The 25,035-nt window shown below is 43.8% G+C and overlaps 1 protein-coding gene and 1 long non-coding RNA gene across 10 annotated transcripts in view; one reads left to right on the forward strand and one right to left on the reverse strand.

The window, feature by feature from the left end:
- Positions 1 to 13,543, reverse strand: part of BPNT2 (3'(2'), 5'-bisphosphate nucleotidase 2) — a 36,463-nt gene extending 22,920 nt beyond the window's left edge. For 8 of the 9 annotated variants that reach the window (XR_006300449.1, XR_006300448.1, XR_006300445.1 and 5 more), the window contains exon 1: positions 12,869 to 13,541. Coding sequence is in view for 2 of the 9 variants with exons in the window: in XM_043601113.1 (XP_043457048.1) it covers positions 12,869 to 13,258 (390 nt within the window). In the remaining 7 variants the exon portion in view is untranslated. Of the gene's footprint in view, positions 1 to 12,868 lie in introns of all 9 variants that reach the window. The other variant, XM_043601115.1, reaches the window with a different exon arrangement.
- Positions 13,544 to 16,721: 3,178 nt separating this feature from the next.
- On the forward strand, positions 16,722 to 24,810 carry LOC122495432. Its single transcript, XR_006300450.1, has 2 exons — positions 16,722 to 20,629; positions 22,881 to 24,810. It is a non-coding gene; the product is annotated as an uncharacterized LOC122495432 (long non-coding RNA).
- Positions 24,811 to 25,035: the final 225 nt, after the last annotated feature.

Here is a 25,035-nt window from a genome sequence, read left to right on the forward strand (position 1 = left end):
CTTACTCATCTTAGTCATAACCACCAGTTTACACCCTTAGACCGACACCTCCTCTCTTCCCTCATTCCCTAGACTCTGGCAATCACCATTCCCCTCACTGTTTCTAGGAGCTCAACATTTTTTTGGAGTTTTTTTTTTTAATGGCAGAATAACATTCCAGTGTGTATGTGTGTGTGTGTGTGTGTATGTGTGTGTGTGTGTGTGTGTATACTGATCCATCCATCAGTACTTATCCATCATTTCTGTATTTTGGCTATTGTAACTATTGCCACAATGAACACAGGAGTACAAATATCTCAAGATACTAATTTCATTTAGATATATATCCAGAAGTGGGATTGCTAGATCATATGGTAGTTCTATTTTTAATTTCTTGAGGAACCTCCATAGTATTTCCATAATGGCTATACCAATTTACATTCCCACCAATGGTATAAAAGGGCTCTCAGAATTTTCTCCACATGCTTGCTAACATTTACCTCTTGTCTATTTGATAATAGGCACCCTAACAGGTGAGGTAACATTTCAATTGTGGTTTTGATGTGTACTTCCCTGATGATTACTGATGTTGAACAACTTTTCATATAACTGACAGTTACTTGTAGGTCTTCTTGGGGAAATATGTATTCAGGTCCTTTGTCCATTTTTAAACTGGATTATTTATTCTTTTGCTATTGAGTTGAATGTGTTCCTTACAGATTTTGGACTTTAGACCCTTATCAAAATACATGGTTTACAAATATTTTCTGCCATTCCATAGGTTGCCTTTTCCTTTAGTTGTTTCCTTTGCTGTGCACAGCTTTTAAACTTGATGTCATTTTCCTTGTTTATTTTTGCTTTTGATTTCTGTACTTTTAGTGTCTTTTCTAAAAAATCCTTGCTCAGACCAGTATCAAAGAGCTTTATATCTCAGGTGTTACACTGAAATCTTGTATGCATTTTGAGTTAGTTTCTGATGAGTGAGTGGTATAAGACAGGGATCCACTTTTATTCTTCTGCATATAGACAGCCAGCTTTCCCAGCACCTTTATTGAGGAAGCTATCTTTTCCCAGTGGTATGCTCTTGATGCTTTGCCAAAGATGAGTTAAATGTACATGTGGGGATTTATTTCTCTATTCTATTCCTTTGGTTTACATGTACGTTTTACGCTACTACCACACTGTTTTGATTACGATCGCTTTGAATTTGAAATCAGGAAATGGGATGCTTCCAGGTTTGTCCTTCTTGCTTAAAATTGCTTTAGCTACTTGAGTCATTTGTGGTTCCACGTGAATTTTGGATTATTTTATCCCATTTCTTTGAAAAATGCCATTGGGATTTTGACAGGGGCTACATTAAATGTATACATTGCGTTGAGCAGTATGGGCAGTTTAACAATACTAATTCTTCCAATCCAAGACATGCAATACCTTTCTGTTTATTTGTGTCTTCAATTAGTTTCATCGGTTTTTGGTATACAGGTCTTTCACCTCCTTGGTTAAACTTACTCCTAGGTACTTTATTGTTTTTGATGCTATTGTAAATGGAATGGTCTTAATTCCTCTTTCAAATAGTTCATTGTTGCCAATATATAGAAATAATACAGGGGCGCCTGGGTGGCTTAGTCCACTGAGCGTCAGACTTTGGCTCCGGCCATGATCTCATGGTTCATGAGTTCGAGCCCCACGTTGGGCTCGCTGCTATCAGCTCAGAGCCAGCTTCGAATCCTCTGTGCCCCCCCTCCTGCCCCTCCCCTGCTCATGTGGTCTCTCAAAAATAAATAACACGTTTAAAAGAAAAAGAAATAATGATTTTTGTTGACTTTGTATCCTGCAACTTTACTGAAGTATTAATATTAGTTGAACAATATTTTGCTAACAATATATTAGAGTTTTCTTTCGTAATATCATGCTATCTGCAAACAATTTTACTTTGGATGCATTTTATGTCTTTTACTTACCTAATTGCTCTGGCTAGGGCTTCCAGTACAATGTTGAATGGGAGTGCTAAGCATGGGCATCCTTGCCTTTCTGATGTTAAAAGAAAGTTGTTAGATTTTGATGATTGAGTATCATGTTAGCTGCGGGCTGGTCACATATGGCCTTTATTATGTTGAGGTATATTCCTTCTATACCTACTTGGTTGAGAGTTTTTATAATGAAAAAGTGTTGAATTCTGTCAAATGCTTTTTATATTTTTATTTTGAGATAATCACACAATTTTTGTCTTTCATTCTGTTGTGGTCTATCACATTGATTGATTTGCATATACTGAAACTATCCTTCATTCCTGGGATAAATCCCACTTGATCATGGTGTCTGATCTTTTTAATATGATGTTGAGTTCAGTTTTTCAGTATTTTGTTGAGGATTTTTGGATGTATGTTCATGAGGAATAATGGCCTGTAATTTTTTCTTCTTATAGTGTCCCTGCATAGCTTTGGTATCAGGGTAATGCTGGCTTCATAAAGTGAGTTTGGAAGTGTTCCATTTTCAATTTTGGGAAAGACTTCGAGAAGGATTGGTATTAATTTTTGTTTGGTAGAATTCACCAGTGAAGACATCTAGTCCTGGGATTTTCTTTATTGGGAAATTTGATTAAGGATTCAATCTCCTTACAGGTCTGTCCAGCTATTCTGTTTTCTTCATGATTCAGTCTTGGTAGGTTGTCTGTTTCTAGGAATTTATCCATTTCTTCTAAGTTACCCAATTTGTTTACCTGTAATTGTAGTGATCTCTTTTGATCATTTGTATATTGTAGCAATCAGTATGTAATGTAGCGGTTGTACGCTTTCATTTCTGAATTTATAGAAGATTCGAATCTTTTTATCTTTGACTAGCCAAAGGTTTGTTAATCTTCTCTTTTCAGAGAAGATTCAACCAGTTCTTAGTTGAAGTGTAGTGTAAGTCCATCATTTCCGTATTGATAATCTGTCTAGATATCTATCCATTGGTAAAAGTGCGGTACTGGGAGTCTCTACTACTACTGTGGCTTTGCTGTCTGTTTCCGTCCTCAGGTTTATAATATTTGCCCAATGTATTTAGTGCTGTGATGTTGGGTGCCTATGTATTTACAGCTGTCATATCCTCTTGATGAACTGACCCTTTTATCTCATTATATAATATCTTCTTTGCCCCTTGTTAGTTTTTTTACTTAAAGTCTATATTGTCTGATGCCATTATAGCTACCCTGTCCTCTTTGGGTTTCCATTTGCACGCGATATATTTTTCCATTCCTTCACTCTGATCCTATGAGTGTCTTTAAAGCTGAAGTGTGTCTCTTGTAGGCAGCATACAGGTGGGTCTTTTTATTTTTTTTTTTAAATCCATTCACTTAACTGTTTTTTGATTGGAGAATTTAGTTCACCTACATTTCAAATAATTATTAGCAAGTGTGGACTTGCCAATGCCACCTTGTTAATTGCTTTCTGGCTTTTTGTAGCTTCTTTGTTCTTTTCTTACTCTGTTGCTATCTTCCTTTGTGATCTGATGATACTCCACGGTGGTATGCTTTGATTCCCTTCTCTGTATCTTTTGTCTATCAGAGGTTTTTACTTTGTGGTGATCATGAAACTTACGTATCTTATAGTTATAACAGTCTATTTTAAGTCAATAAGAACTTTGATCCCATATAAACTCTTCCATCTTTGCCTCCACAACATTTTATTTTTGATGCTGTAAGTTACATCTTTCTATACTGTGTATCCATTAACAAATTTTTGTAGCTCTATAGTTTTAAAAAACACTTTTAACTTTTATATTAAAGTGTCTTGTACACCACTATTACATTAGAATATTCTGAATTTAATTCTATACTTACCAGTGAATTTTATACTTTGTTTTCATGTTACTACTTAGATCCTTTCATTTCAGCTTGAAGAACTCCCTTTAACATTTCTTATAAGGCAGGTCTGGTGGTCAACTCCCTCTGGTTTTATTCGTCTGGGAAAATCCTGATCTAGTCTTCATTTCTGAAGGAGAGTGCTGCTAGGTAAAGTATTCTTGATTGGCAGTTTTGTTTTGTTTTAACAGTTTCTTTCAGCACTCTGAACAAACATATCATCCCACTCTCTCCTGGCCTACAGGGTTTCTGATGAAATATTTGCTGATAGTCTGATGAGGGGGTTCCCTTGTATCAGGTGAGTTTCTTTTCTCTTGCTGCTTTCAAATTCGGTCTTTGATTTTTGACAGTTTTATTATAATGTGTCTCAATAAAGTCCTCTTTGAGTTGAATTTTTGGACTTATGAACTTCATGTACCTGGATGTCACATTCTCTTCTCTAATTTGGGAAATTTTCAGCCACTATCATTTAAATAAACTTTCTGCTCTTTTCTCTGTCTCTCTTACGAGATTCCCAAAGTATGAAAAGTTACACTTGATGGTCCCCCATAATGCACACAAGTTTCTCCACTCTTTTTAACTTCTGTCTCTGTTGTGTCTCCCCTTTTGTTCAAGTATTGCTTTCCTGATTTCTTTGAGTTGTCTGTGTCTCTTAAACTCACTGAGCTTCCTTAAAACAATTTTTTGAATTTGTTGACAGGCAATTTGTAGATCTCTGTTTCTGGAGGGTCAGTTACTAGAAAATTATATTCCTGTGGTAATGTTGTGCTTCATTCATTCATTCATTCATTCATTTTGTATTCCTTGAAGCCCTGCATTGCTGCCTTCACATTTAAAGAAGCAGTCACCTCCTCCAGTCTTTACTGAATGACTTTGTGAGAGTTATCTTCACCCTGAGCCTGATGTGGGATTCTAAGGCTTTCTCTAACATTTTCTACAGATATGCATTCTCCACACTTCTTGTTCCCTCTTGGAGGGTAAATTCTTAAGATTGTAAGCTTTATCTCAATCCCACAAAGCCAACCCAGGGACTAGGAGCCTCCCATTTGTCTTCTCTAGGGTGGTACTCTGAGATGCTCAAGTTTGTGAGCCTTTCCCCAATTCCGCAATTCTGCTGGCTTTCCGCACTTGTTTGCTGGCCATTTACAAAGGCTCAGTCTCACCGTCTACAGGAGCACATGCTAAAATCATGCCAAGGTGGGCGAGCAGACTGGGTTTGGGCAAGACATGGAGAGTGTTGGGGGTGCCTGCGAGCCAGCTGAGGGGCCCTAATGGTGAGGACTCCCCAGCGACTCGTGGGCAGCCTTCCTGATGGGTGTCTACAAAGAGCATCCCTTTAGATGAGCCCTGGTTTATGTGTTCCCACAGCCTCTCCCAACCCCTCAGTCTTGCAGATCACTTCAGGGACGTAGGTGACAAGAGACAGAAGTGGTTTCGTGGGCAGTGTCCTGCATGGCTGGCAAAGCCAGACACTCACTCACACATTCCTGTGGGTGAAATTGCAGGCTTCAGGGGGTCGCTCTTGGCACTGAGCTGTGCTGTCTTGAGAGACGGTGTGGTGAAAGTGAACTGAAAACATTTCTCTCACTCTCATCAATGTATCTATTCTTTTTTTTTTTTCCCCCAATGGTGTGCTGGAACATCTCTGCTGGACTCCCAGATGCCCACAAAGGAACCCTTATCTGTGGATGACTACCAAAATCAATGTTCTGTGAGGGGATGACCGTAGAGAACTCCTATTCTACCATCTTGCAGGTATCACTTTAAAGTATTATAGCTTTAGGGCCCACATACTTCATGAGAACACAATTTAGGCTGTGTCAGATAAGGGAATGTAAGAGTAACACTAAGCAAACGCCATGGAATAAACTTAAAACAAGCAACAAATGTGCCTCCCAGAAAACACAAAGTAGTTTCTGGGTCTTGACCACCACAGCTTACAAAAATGGCAGTGCCGAGTGTGGGTAGCAACTACCGTGCCTTAGGATGAAAATTTCTGCCTAGAGTTCAAGCCAGCTTCTCCACATCCTTTCAAATGAGTATGGCCTAACAAAGTATGGGACTGCATCTAAAAACATCTTCCCTGAGAGTCAGGTTAGGAAGAAACAAACGGAGCAAGAGACCAAGAACGTCAGTCTGGTGTCCCCACCTGCTTCTGCACAACCGCTATTTGTAACCTGCTGCCACCATTACACACCCACAAACGGAATAAACCCACCGTACGACATTGTCAACGGCCTTAGAAATGGTTGGTTAAGTTTCTCTCAATTCTTTTCCACATTTCACCAGCCATTAAGTCCTGGAAATTCTACCTCCAGTTCTAAATACATGAAACTATGTATACCAAGCAAATCTTAGTTTAGGCCGCCATCTATCTCTCACTTAGATTTCCTTTTTTTTTTTTTTTTTTAACATTTATTGATTATTGAGAGACAGAGTCAGAGCACGAGCATGGGAGGGGCACAGAGTGGAGGAGACACAGAATCTGAAGCAGGCTCCAGTTCTGAGCTGTCAGCACAGAACCCGACACAGGGCTTGAACTCACAAACCGTGAGATCATGACCTGAGTGGAAGTCGGATGCCCAACCGACTGAGCCACCCAGGCCCCCCTCACTTGGATTTCTAAAATAGCCTTCAATTGCTCTTGCCTCCTACAGTGCATTCACGGATTCATTCATTCGTTCAACAGCTACTAATGGCCACGTATTGCAAACCGCTATGGGTACTGGAACAGAAGAATGAACAAGATGGACAAAATCACTGCTGTTATGGAGCTTCCCCTTGCATCCCAGCAACCCGCCATCTTCCTAAATCAGATTCTTGTCACTCCCTGCTGAACACCTGTGGTTTCTCATTGCACAGAGGTCAAATCCAGACTCCTTACCATCATCTACAAAGGTGCGGATGATCTGGCCCCAGTAACCTTTCTCCATTTGCATCCTTATTTACACTACACTCCAGACTTGTCTTTTTCTGGTCCGTTGGCCTCAGGGCCTTTGTACTTTGTACTAGAAAATTATGTTCCTTTGGCAACGTTGTGTTTCCTTAATTTTTTCTCTTCTGCTCATGCACACTCTTCTCAAATCTCTGCAGGATTGTCTGTTTTTTATCCTTCAGATCTCAGTTCAAATGACAGTGCCTCTCAGTGGTCTGCCCTGACCATCATGGCCAAAGCAGAAGCCCCACTCACTCTTCTGACATGGTCTTATTTTTTCTTCTTCAAAACCCTTATCAGTATCTGAGATCAATTTATTTGATCACAGGTGTACTATAGATCTCAACCTACCGGAACATAAGCTGTATGAGTTCAAGGACACAATTTCCTTCATTACTGGAGCCTAAACCAGTCCCTGGTACAGTAGGTGTTAAATAAATACTTCTGAGTTGACAACATTATTCTTTGCCAATATACTTACATTTCTTCCCCAAAACCCTTTCCATTCAATCTACTCTCCCTTCGTCATTGCTACTGCCTCTCTGTCTCAGTCCTCAACAGGAATTGTAGAATAGGAAATCAAGACTCCAAAACACAATTAAAGCTATTCATATGAAAGCTCAGTTACTTTGAGGCTGCAGAGGATTTTGGTTAATGTCCTAAGAAGACACCATTCACTACATTTTTCCATGAATCATTATATCCTAAAATGTTTTTACATATAGTGCCTCACACTGTGCCTGTCACATAGTAGGCATTCAACAAGTATTTTCTAGATGGAGAAACATGGCTCTACCTGTCTTCTTCAACCTTTTCAGAAGTCTTTTACTATCAATACCATCTTTCAGATATATATCCATAAATAATTAAACACGTTCTATCGTCTGTCTCACACCTTAAAAACAATGCCAGAAAAAAATCCATAGAAACTTCTCTTAGTCCCATAGAAGACCCCAGCCAAGCTCCTTAGGAGTCCAATTTCTTGAAAGCCTTGTCTTTACTATCTCCATTTTTTTTTTTTACCTCCCATCTTTTTCAGTTTTGCTTCCTTTCCATCAAGCCACCGAGCAAGTTCTCACAAAGTTCACCAGTGACCATTCACCACACAGAACCACTATTAAGAGTATGTGTTCTGTCACTGCCAGCTCCTCAATTTCTTGGGCATGTGACTTTATCCAGGTTGGTCCCCTAAGCTTTCTGAGCTGCTAAAAGTGAATGATAAACACATCTCCCTACAGGGTTCTTTGGGTGAATCAATGAAACAGAATAGGTAAAACAAACAAACTTAGTATAGTGCTTAACAATGAGTAAGCAATGAATAAAAGCTGGATGCTATTATTCTTGTTAAGTGATTATTTTCAATCTGCGTTATCCTTGGCTGTAGGCCCTTGATCTTCCCCTTTCACAATATAGTCTTTCCATAAGCAATCCTGTCCACAACAGCTTTCAATTAATATCACAACACTGATGACTCACAAATTCCTATTTCCAATTCCGATGTGTCTTCAGAGCTTCAGACTGATATATTCGACTACCTCCTTAACATGTCCCCTTGGCCATATCAAAGGCAACTCTAACTTCACGTCAAAGATGGCACTCATAATCTGCCCCCTTTGAGTTGTCATCGCCCACTCTTCAAAACCAATTGTGAAAATCAGATATAAAGGGGTCGTTTTCGGAACATCCTTAGAAATTCTCTCCTATCTTTCCAATTCGCTCTTTTCTGTGACCACAGCAATTTAAAATGTATCATCTCTCACTAGAGAAAACCTCCTAGCTGGTTTACCCCCTCCAAACGATTCTCCAAGTGTCTCCCCTGAGCTCTACTAATCATTCAAAGCACTATAGGTTTGTTAAGAATACACTGTGGTTATACCTCCTATATTGCCTTATCTACAGAATTAAATGGACCTGAGATGATTCTCCGATCACTAAGTCAATCCCTGAGAGGCTAAAATTATCTTCTAATTGTGTAACACTTGGTAAATTAGTTATCCTCTCCAAGCCTCAATTTCTTTATCTGCAGAATGGGGGCAATAGTACTTAACTTCCTATGTCGTTGTCAAGAGTAAATCAACGGAGGTAATACAAAGGCTCACTTACTGAGGACTAACTAAACGTTAGCCAGGAAACCAAGCTGAGTATAACTTCCCTTTTAGCGGAGTTCTGGTCCTCATCTCTTGCACAGCCTGTTTTAACATACTTCTAACTGGTCTCACCCACCTCCAAATGGCCACAGCCCAAACAAAGTATGGCATGTTGCAGGCTTCAAGAAAAGTCAGGTAAATCTGGCCCTCTTTAGTACTTTAGGATTAAACTAAAGATTAGCTCCAACCCTCTTTGAGTGAACTCGCCATGTGATTACCTTCCTAATTTCTTCCACAGTGATTTCCCCAAGTGCATCAGATTCAGACTCATCAGGGTACTGGAATTTACTATCCTACTACCTCTATTGGGCCAGCTCCTTTCAACTTGTATTTTTTTCTGTCTGCAGTGCTTATGTCTGCACTAATTATCAAATTTACTAGTTATCTAGATTTTACAGAAGGGGAACTGCCGCTCAGAGATGTGAAATGACTGGCCAGGATTACACAGGCAGGTGACTGGACAAGATGTCAAGTCAAGTGTTCTTAGCACTGTATTAAGCTTCTCAAACTTTTCCAGTGAGTACTGCTGTTGAGAGAAGAGTTTAACTCCCATCTTAAAGGTCAAGGAAGCACAGGCCTAAGACTCCTCTATCAGATTGGAGTAGCATGCCGTATCTTCAAATAAAATGAATCATCGTCAAAAACTGAACAAGTTGGGGTGCCTGGCTGGCTTAAGTCAGTCGAGCGTCCGACTCAGGCTCAGGTCAAGATGCCATGGTTCGTGAGTTCAAGCCCCGCGTTGGGCTTGCTGCGATCAGTGCAGAGCCTGCTTTGAGTCCTCTGTCCCCCTCTCTCTCCGCCCCTCCCCAGCTCATGCTCTCTCTCTCTCAAAAATAAATAAAACGTTAAAAAAACAAAAAAAAACAAAAAACACTTTGAACAAGGAAAGTTGAGGACAGGAGCCTTTCAAATACAGAGTTCCCTGTATAGTAAATTGAAACTATAAATCTAAGTGTGTCTGTTCTGTAGCTGCAAATCCACTCCAGAAAACTATCTCCAGCCTTCCTTTTCATCACCATCCAGAAGAATATAATGAAAGTGCCGCACAAATGGCTGCAGTTACTAGTATTTTCACATAATAAAATCAAGCACGGCCCATGCGTTTAAGAAGAGAAGAAAGGTTGCCTGGGGACTCTCCCAAGATCCCTGACAGAAGAAAGGCTGCACACCAAAGGAAATCCGGGGCTCCCAGCCCAAACTGGAGTTTTCTTAGGATAACACTCACTTCTCTAGAGCAGGGTTTCTCAACCCTGGCCCCAACTGAAGAATTAGGCTACGTCATTCTCTGTTACGGAGAGCTGTCCTATGCATTGTGGGATGCTTACGGTCTACCTACTAGAGGCCAAGTAGTATTCCACCTCCAGCTGTGATAACCAAAAATCTCCAGACTGTGCCAAATGTCCCCTGAGGGCAAAACTACCCCCACATGCGTATTCTAGAGTGACACGTGGTATATCCTTGTATGAGGAATAAACGTGAGATAGGAAAGCTCAAGCCTCGGACTCCAGACAGGAAAAGGGTGGTAAAAAGTAAGAGACCTCTCTCTATTTGCACAGGGCATCAGGATAAAATAAGAAAGCATCTGTGGCTAATCAATGCTAATTTGCCAATTTGAGTCGGACTGGACTTAAAATCGTTACCCCCCAAAATCCAGGTGAGGCTTCAAAACCAACGAGACGTCTAGGACTACCTTCCGGGTGCTGGGGGACGATGAGAGGGGAAAAAGGAATCCGGGGCTGAGTGTCTACATAGATGGCTGTAACATTTGGCCTCTAGTCTTAACGCAGTGATCAAAGGCTGTTCAAGAGGACACCACTTGGCAAGAGGACAAGTAGGACATGTCCAACGTTCTACTTGGACATTGTAGAAATAAATGTGACCTCCTCGACACCAGCAAAAGCCCAACGCTAGAGGTGAACGTGTGAATATTCAGTCACAAGAAAACAAAAAGCTATTTTACATGGAGGCAGAGCCCTCAACATCTGCACTTCTGAAAGCCTGGCTTTTGTGTTCAATAAAATGCAGTGTTACCACTTGGCAGCCATTCCTTTCGCGTTTGCTAAGAAGCGAGAAAACAAATGCAGAATCCTGTGGAAGTTCCCCAAAGCAGAAGGTTTGGTTCACACGTGAACACACATGGGCACGCAGGTACGTGTTTTTGGTATTTAAGAATGTCGTCGTCTTCATCTTCAAAAAAACGAATTTCAACTCTGTTTGATGTATTTTGTTATCATGGCTTCTAATCTTCTACAAGTTGAGGTTTTCCCTAGGGAATTGCACTGTAAGTTTTAAACAGCCTCCGAAAGATCTAGCTAAAAATGAAGCATTCGATAGTTCATATAAACCATGGAGTGTTGCGAGCCCCGCATTCCTGCCTGCAAACTGGGCATCGATAAAATTTACTTCCTAAGTTGCTGTCAGGATCCGAAGAAGTCCTGCGTGCCATTATCTGGGTGCCTAAAATAAATTCAAGACATGGTCACCATTTCTACTGATGTAACTATTCTGCATCAACTTCTGTGAAACTCCTCTGTTTATTCGACAAACTCTTAAGAGGATACCGTGTGTCTTGGAGAAAAGATATCCTACCGGCGGCGGATCCTACATACCCAAGGTACACATATCTGTACAAACCCAAGATAAGTATTGTTTGTGATGATAGAGCAGGGTAGGACAAAAGAAGAATAAACGTTCTGTGTCTTGTTTGAGAATTCTTGTGTCAATAACATCTGGTAGCCAGCGGCTCATGACATGAAGCCAATGTTCCTTCCCCCTGAAAAAAAAATTTTTTTTTAAAGGAAAGAAAAAAAAAAAAGGCAGTAAGAAAAAAATGACAGATGGAAAGAGGAAAAAAGAGAACCCAAGCAGTAATACGACAGACTGGAGGGAGGATTACACGAAACAGGTAATTCTACAATGACAATACTCGCTTAACTCTTCCAAGAACAACAGTAAAAGGTCAGATACTTTCCAAAAGAAGCTGGGGTTTCGATTTCACTGTTTATCTAATTAATAAAATTCCACTGGAAACAATTTTTCTTCCCCGTGGCCAAAACGAGTTAGCACATAACGCTTCCAAAGCACTGCTACACTAAGTTAAGCTCTTCCTCTGGAATTATTATACATTTTTAAAAGGGTTATTCATTCGACAGCAGCTCCACTAAAATGATGAATTCCTAAAGTATGAATAACAAATCCCCACTTCTGGATTTACCTACGAAGATGTCAATTCCTTCCCCAGAAACGCACCCAAATAAAAGGCCAAGGTTTTCCAATTCTGACTCTCTGTAGAAAATACGGGGGCGGGGAGGGGGGCGCAACTGAAACCAAGTGGCTGGGAAACAGACTTCCGAAGCCTTCTTTGAAGAGCTCCCCAAATGCACACGCCTTGAAGAGGGTCCTGATCACTCGGCGGCTCAAGTAAGCCAGAAGCATACCTCCCACGTTGCCCTGCGAACTAACAGTTCCGCAACAAGACTTCTACCGTCCTCGGTCCCCAATTAGCTCCGGCAGAAAACGCGTGTTCCATAGAAACTATCAAGAAAGGCTGGAGGGCCACGGGGGTTCTAGTCCAACCCCTTCATTTTGCAGACGGGCCCGCAGCAGGGGCCGAAGTTAACTTTCCCAGCCTTTCAAGGCCGGCCCGGCACCCCGAGCTTCTGATCGCAGGCACGAAGCGCGTCCCCGTTTCTGGGGAGGGGCCAGAAGGGCCAGGGCCCTGACTCAGATTACCTGCAACCTCACCCAGCTCTTGTGTCAACTGTGTGTACGACCTTGAGCACCTAGACTTCCGCGTCTCGAGCTCCACGTCTGCAAAAATGGGAGCCAGGGCCCCACGACCTGGAGCTGTCAGAGGGGTCAAGGCGCTGGGGCTCGCTCCGAGCAGGTCTCCCCGCAAGGCGACCCCGGGCGGGCGCTGTCGCCCCCCCCCCCCCAGGGCGCCCGGCGCTCGTGGCACCCACCCACCTGCACGTTAGGGAAGGCGGTCTTGAGCAAGTAGAACATCTTGCGGTTGGACAGCACGTCCCCGCTGGTCATCTTGTCCTCGGCCCCCTCGCGCGTCTTCCCCTTGGACTTCTCGTGGAGGACGTTGCTCTCGCGGACTCGCCTCACTTCATCGCCGCCGCGAACCGCCGCCAGCACCGACACGGCCAGCATCTCGCGCAGGTCCACGGTGCCCCCGTCGGCCGCGGCCGCGGGCCCTGCGGCCGCGCCGCCGCCCGGCTCGCCGCCCAGGCCGAAGAGGCTGAAGCGGCCGGCCAGAAAGCCCGAGTAGAGGTGGTAGAGCACGCCGAGCCCTAGCAGGCAGAACACGGCCACCCCCAACGGGGACAGGCGGATGCCCATGGGGGCCATGGCGCGGGAGGCCGGGGCTCGGGGCGGCGGCCCTCACAGGCCTCCCCGCGCCCGCCGCCGCCGCCGCCGCCGCCTCGCTCCGGGGCCGGGCGCCGCGCGTCTTACACCGGCGTCCGCTCGCCGGCGCCCGCGCGCCCCATCGCTCCCTCCCGGGAAAGGCCGAGCCGCGCCGAGAAGCCCTCCGTCGCCGGGCCGCGCGCCCAACTGCCCAGGGCAACGCGGTCCGGGCTCCTCAGCCGGCCAGCGGGACGCGCTTCCACGTTAGCCAACGGCTGGGAGGTGAAAGGGGAGCGTGGGTGTGTATCCGGGTTACGCGAGGGGGCGGGGCGGGGGCGGGGCCACGTCCTCCCCGCCCTCGGGGCGGGCTGATCCTGGGGGCGGGGCGGCGGGCTGCGGGGCTCCGGGAGCCAAGGGACGCACCACCGCGTGGCGCGGGGCTGGAGCGGTGGCTGGGTTTTCAAGTCGCTCTCGGGTGTGACGGAGCTCTTTTCCACGCAGGGAGGGTGCTGAGTGCCTTGTGCAAATTGAAACTAAATCTCTCTTTGAACGACGACGCATGGTTGACATAAAGTCTACCGCTTGTTTTACAGGCTAGACTTCCCGTCACTCTCAGATTATTGACGAACGGAGGCAATGACAAACCATTTTCAGACAGATCTGTATGTTTTCTTGTTTTGTGCGTGTGTGTGTGTGTGTGTGTGTGTGTGTGTGTGTGTGTGTGTGTTTCCTCCAGCGCTTGTGTAGACGGAGCCTGTATCTTTAAATCGCGTCTCCGCGGTGGGAGAGGTCGGTCGGCAGTGACCTCTGCCATACTGGGGAATTTTACTTGGCTCTTTATTCTGTTGGTCTCTCTGTGGTGATCCAAACGCTTGCTTATGCGTTTGCATCCGTAGGTTTATATAGATTTTTCCCTGTTCCTCCATCTGCCAGAATAAACCACCCTCTACGCAGCTGAAAAATATGCCTTGGTTCTGGGCTTTCATAATGAAAGAAAACGCTCTTTCACTTGACACACACCTTCGTCCCAGAGGTTGAGATGGAAGAGGAACTGAGAAAGCCTAGTTGATATAAAGGTGGTCACAGGATGGGCAGTCAATCCGGAATATGTAATCTTCGAGCCAATATAGGCCCTCCAAAGGCTTCCAGAAGCCTTTACCTGAAATAATTTGCCTTCGATACGTTAGCAGGAATGCTGAATACTGTACTTACTAAATTATAATATTATTATAAGCATGAGTAAGTTTATTTTCCATGTCACTAGTGAACATTAAGATGTGCAGTATCGTTCTCAAGTGTTAGGGTATTTATATAAAATCAACTTAAAATGCAGCCTGTTTCACAGTTCATAGCCAAAAAGTCATTGGTTGTAAATGGGCTTTAATCACTAATGACCTTAAATACTGCAAGTATACAGAATGGATTCTGAACATCCTTTGTTAGGCAAGTCAGCAGAGACAGGCTGACCTTCACCACTTCCTCAGAGTTCAGGACATCTGTAGAATTTGCATATGGTTATATAGATGCAATAAACAAAGACTATTGATTGCGCAGTTTCCCTGCCAGCAATCTGTAACTAGCTCAAAAATAATCACAGCACGAAATCAAGTACAAATACAAATCAAGGAAGGACCAGTCTCTGAAGTGTTTACAGCACCAGATCTTAAGAATCTGGCACTGTTCTCCTCAGCTTTTGGGAACAAATTCACAATTAAGCAAAGCTGCTTTGAAAAGAAAGCTGAAAGTGAAGGGCACAGGGCAGTTATGGCTACCAAATCCAGAGGCAAATATAAAGATCAGGGTTGAAGTAGAAAGGCTTAAGTTCAACTGAACCACCTCAAACCACACTCTGAAATCAACGAAAGATAGGAGTTGGGGAGTAGCTATGAAAATATTGAAAGCGTCAGGGGAAAGTATAGACGAGGTTTGTAAAAATAAATTGAATAATATTTTCCAAGGGTATTGGAAAGGACTAGCGGGCCCCATTCACTGTGGCACTATACAAAGCACTAATGAGACATCCAGAGGGATCCTTAAAGCTCTGGAGCATCTATACTTCGGGGAAGAGATTAAAGAATCGCAGGAGAAGTTTCCCTGAAAACAATGAGTGAGTTTAAACGTCATGGTTCCAAGAAGGGTTCTAGTACCCAGGTGACACGATAGGTAATACGTAATAGATATTCGTAAAATATAACATGTAATCATTAAGGGAAACTTTGTGATGAAGATGAAACTTAATTACATGTGGGACAGTGATGTTGTCTTAGAAACTTCATAGGAATTTGATTGCAAGAAACTTGCTTTTTCAGTAACATGTTAGAGGCTCTAAAGAATAAATACATACCAATGAAAATTACATAAAAGTAAATGGAAAATAATAGGTTTGTGGGGGTGCCTGGGTGACTCATTGGCTGAGCGTCCAACTCTTGATTTCTGCTCAGGTCATGGTCCCGTCCCAGGGTGGGTTGGTGGTGGGATGGAGCGCTGCCCCTCTCCCCCTCATTGGGCTCTTTGCTGAGGGTGGAGCCTACTTGGAATTCTCTATCTCCCTCCGCCCCTCTCCCCGCCTGCATGCTCTGACTCTCTAAAATAAAATTAATCAATCAATTAAAAAAATATTAGGTTTGTGAACTGAGGCAAACTGGACTTTCAAAAATAACCTTTTTTTCTAGGTGTTGAAGATGAGGAGTGCCTTATTCTGTAAAAATACTAGTAGCAACAAGAATTGACACACAGGAGAAACTTCTTTAACCACTTTCCACTTAACTGGCTTGGCAGACCCTGCTTTCCACCATCAGCATGTTTACACCTAATAAATGCCACCTTTTGGGGGACTGCCCACTTTTACTCCCACTACTAGAACTTTCTATACTCTTTAGTGTTAGTTTTATTTCAACCCCATTTTGTCATCATGGTTATTATTACAAATACAAGTAAAATATCATGTAAAACAATCAAATATGAGTATATATATAAAGGTGAAAGCTTTATGAGTATATATATAAAACTTAAATATGAGTATATATATAAAGCTGAAAGCTGAATGACTGGATCCAGGTGAGTCACGAAAAACAAAAATTACCACCAATTTCGGTTGTTGGGGCAAAAACTGTCCCCGACTGTGACGAAAAAGAATCATCAAAGCTCAAACAGGTGCTGAAATTGGATTGCTTGGCTTTAAAGAAAGCAAGCTGGTCGTCTTAGATTATGCATTACTCATGTGGTTGAAAGTGCAGCTAATGAATGTGCTCAAAGAAAACTCACCGTACATTAAAAGAGAGACAAGTTATTATATATTTATAGATTTGCGTCCACAACCCACTCCTGTCTTGATTACATCAGACAAAGGACCTCTCCTAGAAGTCTGAATGTTACTGCCTTCCTGCAAATACCACCTTTCCTTATGCTCTCCATTATGTATGAAATAAATCACACCCATTTATAGAACGTTATTAACATCTTAAATGATGGCATGTTTTGATTTGCCTGAATGACTCCTAACCCCAAAATTTATCTTGGAGAAATTGTGTGTGTGTGTGTGTGTGTGTGTGTGTGTGTGTGTGTGGTGAAATCAATGCCAGTTAGTTTTCTTGTGTTGTTTTTCTCCTGAAAGAGCATTTCAGGCAGACAGTTAAACTGATCAAACATTCCAGCTAGTTGAACCCCATGGAAAAGTGGTGTTACTACTTTTCTGAGAAAGCAAGAAAAAACAATGAACTCATAGCACCTCTTCATGTTTACAATATTCCAAGAAAAATATTATTTTTATACTCCTCCTTTAAGTGAGCCTATAAAAACAATAATTCTATTTTTTTAATAGATCCGGTGAAATGGTACTTGGTTCTGCTGCTAAAGTTCTCTCTTTAGCAGATCATACAGTTCTTGGGACAATGGCTTTCACGTGTTAAGATTTCATGTATTTCTAAAACATGATCTACATCCATTCTTAAAATCAATTTTCCCAAAGATTTTGAAATTCTCAATTTAAATGAGTAAGTTTTTCAGTTAATATAAAGTAATATGTTAGCAATTAATATAAAATAATATGTTAGCACTAAAACCTTCTGCTATGACTCTGACCTTAGCAATAATAACAGTGAATACTTATTTTAAACAGAAGCAGTGTGGTAGGTATAGAAAACTGAGTATAATTTCTACTCTTTGATATTGTAATTACTCTAATCCATATAGCCAACATGAAGGCAGGTAGGTGTTTTGCAGATCTTTCTATCCTCCGACCTTTTGCATATGTGAACTCAGATCTCTGTATATCCAAGCAGAGATATCATAAACATCTACTCAGATGGAAACTGGACTTTTAAGAACTAGTTTTAATGTAATTTTGTCCTTTGTGTAAAGTGTTTTTAAAAATCTTGAATTTAACAAATACATGAAGGACCCAACATTCATTTTCTCTGTCCAGAACATTTGTTTCATAGGCATACAAGTCAGATGAAATAAATATTTGCTTTGGAGCTGTTAAGATGTCACATATTTGTTAACTTATGTGTGTGCTCTTTATTAAATCCAATGCTTGGCAAAGCATCAATTCAGTTAGTAATGTAAATTTCCCCACACTGTGTTTTGTTCTGTAAGTGGTCCAAACTCATAAAGCACATTTTGCCCACTATCTACCCGAAACCTGAGGTAAAATTTACCTTCTTAATCAGTCCAAAAAACCCTCACGATATAGTATCTAAAATTTTCTAGTCTCCAAAATAGCATTTGAATGTGTGTATCAATCATGATTATAATATGGAGTCTATGGCATTGTATTTATGATTTATATTAGAAAAACCCCAACATAATACATGTTGCTATTGCACTGTTTTGGGTATAATGCAAGCCAAGTGATGTCACCCGGAATGTAAGAACTCAATGTATTTAATAATGTCACAGCCAATGTGTCTCAAAGTTATTGCCAATGAAAAAAGGGGAAAAATGTTTTTACACGTAGATATAACAAAGGAAAAGTTTCCCCAAACAATGCTTACCCTACTACATGAAACATTCTTTTATGTGTGTAAACCCTCTACATTGATTTCATGATTCTACTAAAGGGTGACTGTTTGGAGCCAGTTATCTCTAAGTCTCTGTTTCTGCTTGCCTTTCCAGCAGAGGCACTGACTCCATTTTCAAGAACGCTATCCTTTCAAGGATGTTTGTACAGCAAACAGCCTTGAAAGACAGAGAACTATCATCCTCCAGAGAAAAGGACAACTTTGTTTCCTACACATTAAAATAAAGATAAGGGCAGGCAGCCTTGCAGCCAATTATAAAAGTCTCAAGGTCCCTAAGCTCAAAGTTACGCTCCTCTGGACCCTCTGAGTGCCACTCTGTTGGAAGTGAGCCTTGAGAAACAAGTGCAAATGCTGAGTCTGAATGCCACAAATGCTTTGTCTCTGAGCCAGGAGTCTTGTGTCTTCTGCCAGCATCCATGAAACTGGCAGGCTAACTGGTTAGCTGCAAGTCAGGTGAAATCTCAGCCAATATTCCCACATTATCAATTTAACCATAAAGCCAATTTTGCCAATTTATTTCTTCATCTTAGTTAGTCTCAAAGCAAATAGAGAATGTCTTTTTTTCTGCAGCATCTGCTTACTAATACTATATGATGCTACAAAGTGCCTTCCAGAAGCACCTAGTCTTTTAGCAGAACGAAATCTCTTACTCATCTGTCTTCACCCAGGAGCCTCCCTTAGACAGAGAGAGCTTCCTGCTTGTCCTTGGGACTTCCATAGTTAGCAAATCCGATTGCTCTAGATGGGTTTATGTAAGAAGATCTGTAGTAATGGGAAACACCAGCAACATACTCAGAAATTTAGATTCATTCTGTGTCTCAGTGCTTCTAAAACTGTAATAGCAGATCATGACGTGCTTCAAGATGGACTCATAGTCATGTAATATACAACAGCAGTTCCAGCGACCCACGTTTTTTCTGTGCATCCTGTTTACATCAGCAAGGAAAGCTCTGATTGGGTCACCCCTACTGGTAGTTACTTGGCATGCCGTACTTCTCACTATATCCTCCTGGGTGTCTTCGGCTCTGGTCTAGTCATTTCAGCCGGGGTAAGCAGGGTTATTCTCGTTGAACATCCATACACGTGGCAAAAGCCATAGCCACTTGAAGAATAGCCTGATGTTGCTCTCCTCTGCAGAGAGCCATGGGCAGATAGAGCCATCATCGCCTGTGTGTTATTGCCTCAAGTAACATCTTACCATCCTTATACCTCACTACAAAGTTACAAATACCTGCCAGGTAAACATCAAATTAGAAAACTCTAGAGGTTAAAACAAGAGATAATTTTGCTCCATCCCTTGATCTGGTAGGTAAGTTGAGTTACCCCAGAGCTAAGCCAGATCAGAACCCCGGTTTTCCATTTCCCATTCTGCTTGATTTCCACACAATGCCCATATGTGGGCAACACAATCCTTCTTGGGAAGGCAGCAAGACCCTTAGCCCCCCAAATGCAGAGCCCACATTTTCAGGCTCTGCCACAGTGTGTGCTCCGTGGCGTACCATGTTCTCTCTCTCTTCTCTCTCTGTTTCTCTCCCTTTTCCTCGCTCCCTCCCTTTCTCTCTATGAAATCATTGAATCACCTAGATTTGCATATAACCTGATTCGGATTGCATTTTTAATGTTTCTCACTTCTTCCATGCTTCTGCGTGATACCACTTCATTTTAAGAAGTCCCCGATTGCTATTTTATGAATCGCTTAGTACCATGAACAATCCCAAGGAACAAATTCTCAGGTTTTATAGCTCTTCGTGCTTTCCAAGCCAGCATATCACAGTCTCCAGGAGGCTTTCCTGATGTAAGAATGGACGCCAGGCTCTTTGTACGCGTTCCGGTAACCAACAGCACGGCCTCTGTCATCGCATGATCCAATCATCTCATCACTGCCCGATGACATGGCTGCCTCCCCTACTGAACTGCGAGCTCCTGGTGGGCAAGACCCCACAGCTTATTCGGGGTTGGTATCCCAGAACCCAAAACACTTGATGCATGCCCCAAAAATGACTTCTGATGCATTTTGTTCCACTCCACTGCATTTGCACCACCATTGCCCCTTCCCCACATTCCTTGCTTAGCTTTGTTCATTACTTCCCATCTCTTCTTATTCCCGTAGGGTAATGGAATAAGGGTGACAACGTCCCAGACACAAAATCTTACCAAAGTCTAACCAAAAGATAATAGGAGGAGAGGTAGGAGACAGAGTTGTCTGCCCTGAATTTCAACGGTGCATCTCTTTGTCTTTAAGCTCAGACTGCTCTCTTTGCAGCCCCAGACAGATGTCAATTACAGTGGCTTCTCTTTGGAAACACGGAGCAAACTTTCTCTACGCTGTCCACGGAGCAAGTCAACAAAGACGGTGAGTTCAGCTCCAAATAAGTGGCAAAAGATAGATTTTAACGATTCTTGATTCTTCAGCGTGACAGTAAGGAAATGACCAACAAATTGCATTTACTGGAGATTAAGAACAAAGGCCTCAGGTGCTATTTATGTGACCATGAACTTTTTAGGCTGCTCACATCCCTCTTCATGTTTAAGAAAGGGACCAAGTATGCCAGGGACAGGGCTCCGAGGAGGGGGTTGGCTGCAAGACACCCCTGTGGGAACATCTAAGGTGATAGAAGTGTTCCATACTATTACTGTGGGAGTGGTTCCCTGACTCTATACATTTGTCAAAATTCAGCAGGTTGAATACTTGAACTTGGCAAATTTTATCAAATATACATAATACCTCAAACAACTGATTTTTTTTAGGGGCGCCTGGGCGCTCAGTTGGTTAAGCATCTGACTTCGGCTCAGGTCATCATCTCAGGGTTCCTGGGTTCGAGCCCGGTGTTGGGGGTCTGTGCTGACAGCTCAGAGCCTGGAGCCTGCTTCGGATTCTGTGTCTCCCTCGCTCTCTGCCCCTCCCCCGCTTGCACTCTGTCTTCCCCAAAAATAAGTATTACAAAAAAATTTTTTTAACTGAGGTTTTAGAAGGGAGGAAGGACAAACAAATCTAGTCAAAAAACCGGATCCTGTATGCGATATTAATGTAACTGCTTGGAGACCAAATAGGGCGGGGGGTGGAGATTACACCTGCGTTTCTGCCACAGTCGTATTGTAACTGCCTGTTCCAACAAAATTGTCTCGATAATGTCTTAAGAGGATAAGAAACATCTTCAGTTCCTGTCTAGCATGATCGCCAAGCTTGTTGTCCCCACTGACTTGTGCAGGTGGAAACAACTATGAAATAACGAGGGAGAAAAACCAGCCCTTCTGCTACACAAACCAGAATGCAGATGGCCAGGGAGGGGGTGCACGGATATTTCTTTCCCAGGCGCACGCAGCCAACGCATGTAAATCCTGAGGGTGAATAAAGTTCCCTGTCTGGCTGGATTTGTGACCTAAGGTCCTTCAAAGACTGACCTGGATAAGAAAAACTAGGGCAACGCTTACAAGTGAAGTCACGTGTCTCCATCAATCACAGCAAGGCTCCAGCCAAGTAGAAGGAGGAGACAAATGCACACTAAAGAATCTGGAAGGGTGCTCTGCTTGCATCCTAACTGTAGGGCAGATTTCGGCCAAAGCTTGCGAGGTCCAGGACGGGGCTCTTGAGGCAGGGACTGCAGAGGGAACAAAGATGCAGAGGGAAAGCAAATCCTTTGCTTCCCCTTAATGACGGTGTGTGCTTTATAACACGGGTGTTTCTGTCTGTTTTGGAAGCTGTTTTCCCCTCTGCTGTGCTTCCTCCTGCCCTTCTTGGCCTTGCCAGATCTCAGCCCTGCTCCGAGCGAGCCCTGTGCAGTCGGCCGTCTTCCCGCCCCAGCATCCTGTCAACGGCTCAGGCTCTGAATTTCTTTTGCGTTCCTAACCTTTCCTGTTCAGCTTAGCCCTGCCCTGTCTTCCCCACTATTTCTGCACGATATTCCCAGTACTCTACTAACGTGATCTCGTGTCTTGTGCTTGAAGAAACACAGTCCAGCAACCAAATGATCGTTTCCCTCAAATTCCCATTCTTGACTTGGGCTTCCCACACACTGCGAAGGTTATGCTTTTCTCTTCCGTCCGCTTTCCTCAGATGCTGGGTGCACATTGGCTTTCCTAGGCTGTCTCTGGCTGAGGAAGGCCCTTCCCCGAGGATGAGGAACTCTGTGACCCTTTGGCCCCCCTGGAGCGGCTGAGGTCGGGAGGCATCCTGTATTTGCACGTTCCAGGTTATCCTGCAGGGAAGGACAGGCTAAGGCTAGCCCCTGCTCCACCTGCTTGTGCCCCGTCCCTTACTAAGGCTCTGTGGCTTCCCCACCCCAGTTTTTCACGTGCCTGGTCTGGCTAGCCTAACAGAGCTGTGCCAGCTGGCACAGGACTGCTATTGACTCGATGTGTTGTGGTTTGAATGAACGCCATTAGTTCTATTTATTGGGATGATTAGTTCTCAAAGGCTTATAATCCAGTTTTTCTTTATAACTTCCTCGTTGGCTGGCACAGACCTGGACAGATAGGGTTGCTGATTGATTCCATGGTGCCCTGTGCCTGGAGGGGGAGGCGTGGGGGGGAAGGGAGGGAGGTGCCCAATTGCCTCAAACCTATGCAACAGGATGCTACATGTAAGTTTTTTCACTGTCTTGCAGTTTTCACCGAAATTCAAACACCGAGAGCAACAAAGAGACTATATACGTCCTCAAGAGAGGCGCTCGCCAGCCGTCTTTCCAGAACTACTGTAGGGATCCGGGTCAATGCCTCCCTTTCACCATCACCGTAGACCAGGAGCATGATAGGAGGAGAAAGATGCGTGAGGATCCATTTAAAGCTAGTTGCTGAATGCGGTGCTCATCTTGACCACCTCCGATCTCTGGCTCAGAATGACAGGGGTTTGGAGGGAAGTGTTTAGAGGAAAAAAAAAAATCCACGTGCCCCAGGTTTTAAGGTTAAGAGATTTTCCTGCATGGAGCGGCCTGGGCTCCTTGGGTTTTCTGTCCTAGACAAAGTAGCTGCCCAGAAAGCAGCCAGGCCAGGGCTCCCTTGAGGTGATCCTGGCTGTGAGGACCGCCCCGCTGGCCACACCAAGGTGACTGTGACAGGGAGGCCTCGGGCAGACGCAGCTTCCAAGGCGGGCTGGAGAGCACGTCACCCACAGCAGGGAATACCCAGGGAAATGAACTTGGTGTCCAGCAGGAGAGTGGGGAGAGAAGGCTTCGGAGAACTCACAAAAGCGCCCCAGGAGAGAAAAAGGCAGAATTCGGGCTCCCGCGCCGTCCAGAGGGCGGGAGTGCCAGATCAGGACATCACCATATGAAGTCTTCCGTGGGCCACGGCTGGTTTTTCGCGGTTCATCGGGAGAGTGGTCAGAGAATGAAGGCCACGTGAGCCTCTCCCTCCTCCCTGTAGCTGTCTGGGTCCGAGGCCAGCCTGCAAGGTCTGGGGGTGAGAAAGCTTGACCCCAATGCAAGACGTTGCTTCCTTCGACCTGCATTTTCTCGGTTGCCCACATACCAAGGGAGACGGTTGCCGAGGGTGTATTTCAAACACGTCGGCTTACACGCACACCACGTTTTCCTTACATTTATACAGATCGCAGGGACAATGGAAAGAAAAGCAAAACTGGGGGAGAGAGAGAATGGGAAATCGACATGACATGGGTAAGAAGGAGAGAGCTTGCCTCACGCCTGTGGGTCCAGCTAACGGGTTGAGTCTCATGGTGGGTGTGCCCCCACTTTTCTAAAGATTTACGACATCATTACCTGTTTTCGCTAACCAAGGAAATCCAAAGAGGGCTTTTGTTTTTATGGAAAAAAAAAAAAAGAAAAAAAAGGGTGAAAAGCGAGATGAGTCTTTGGCATCATTTGGCACCTGTTGGGCCTTTGTGGAGGCAGCGTGCACCCGAGCAGGGAGACTGGCTCCGCCAAGCTCCTTCCCCAGGAACCACACGCGGCATCTCAGAGCCCAGCCGCCAGAGCTCTGGACTGTGTCTATGAGCATCGGTGCTTTATCTCGATTTCTTTTGTTCATCTGTTAGCAAGATGTGTCCTAAGGTATAAGAAAAGCCTAAGAGGGCTTATTGTTTTGCGTCTGGGAGCACTCGAAGAATTTTCCATGGAAGTTAATGACAACTGCTTCTTCCCTTTATGGCTATTTTGGCTTACGAAAGGTTTTGTGGGAATGCTCTAGGTTCAGACGGTGGGGGTGGGGTGACCTGCACTTCCCAGCAAGCTGCTTGAACGGGGTCGTAACTGAAGACGGGCAGGATCTAACTGTAACCTTTACCAAAGTCAGTTACGACTTTGTGCACCTGGTTTTGCAATTTTTCGACATACAGCCGCTTTCATTAGGCAGGAAGCTGGGCATGAGCGACAGGAGGATGGACAGCCCCAACCCAGGACCGCCCGGGGACCACCCGTGGCACCCATCTGGCAGCGGGTCTGTGGGCACAACATCCCGGCCCAGGGAGAGTTAAGTTTGATATGCTTGTTGTGCTTATGCAGACCTGACCTATGTCCCTAGAATAGACAAAATGTTGCGATTTCCTACCCCATGCAGGTATTTTAAATACATCTTGGGAAAGGACATGGACTGTTGGCTAATTATTATATAATCCAGGGCTGTCACTCAAATGTTGCAACCCTAGAAGCCAGGGGAAAAGCGAAACTGATAGAAGCCCACACCCTAGAGTTTCTAGGGCCTTTGTCTCTCCTCACTTGACCTGCTCCTCCCTTGGAGTGTCCTTTTAATAACAGGTTGCTCAGCGGTACTTTCCTTTCCCTGTCCTGGAAGTCTTTACTGTGGCAA

This window comes from Prionailurus bengalensis, chromosome F2 (genome assembly GCF_016509475.1).
Source record: "Prionailurus bengalensis isolate Pbe53 chromosome F2, Fcat_Pben_1.1_paternal_pri, whole genome shotgun sequence".
NCBI classification, from domain to species: Eukaryota; Metazoa; Chordata; class Mammalia; order Carnivora; family Felidae; genus Prionailurus; species Prionailurus bengalensis.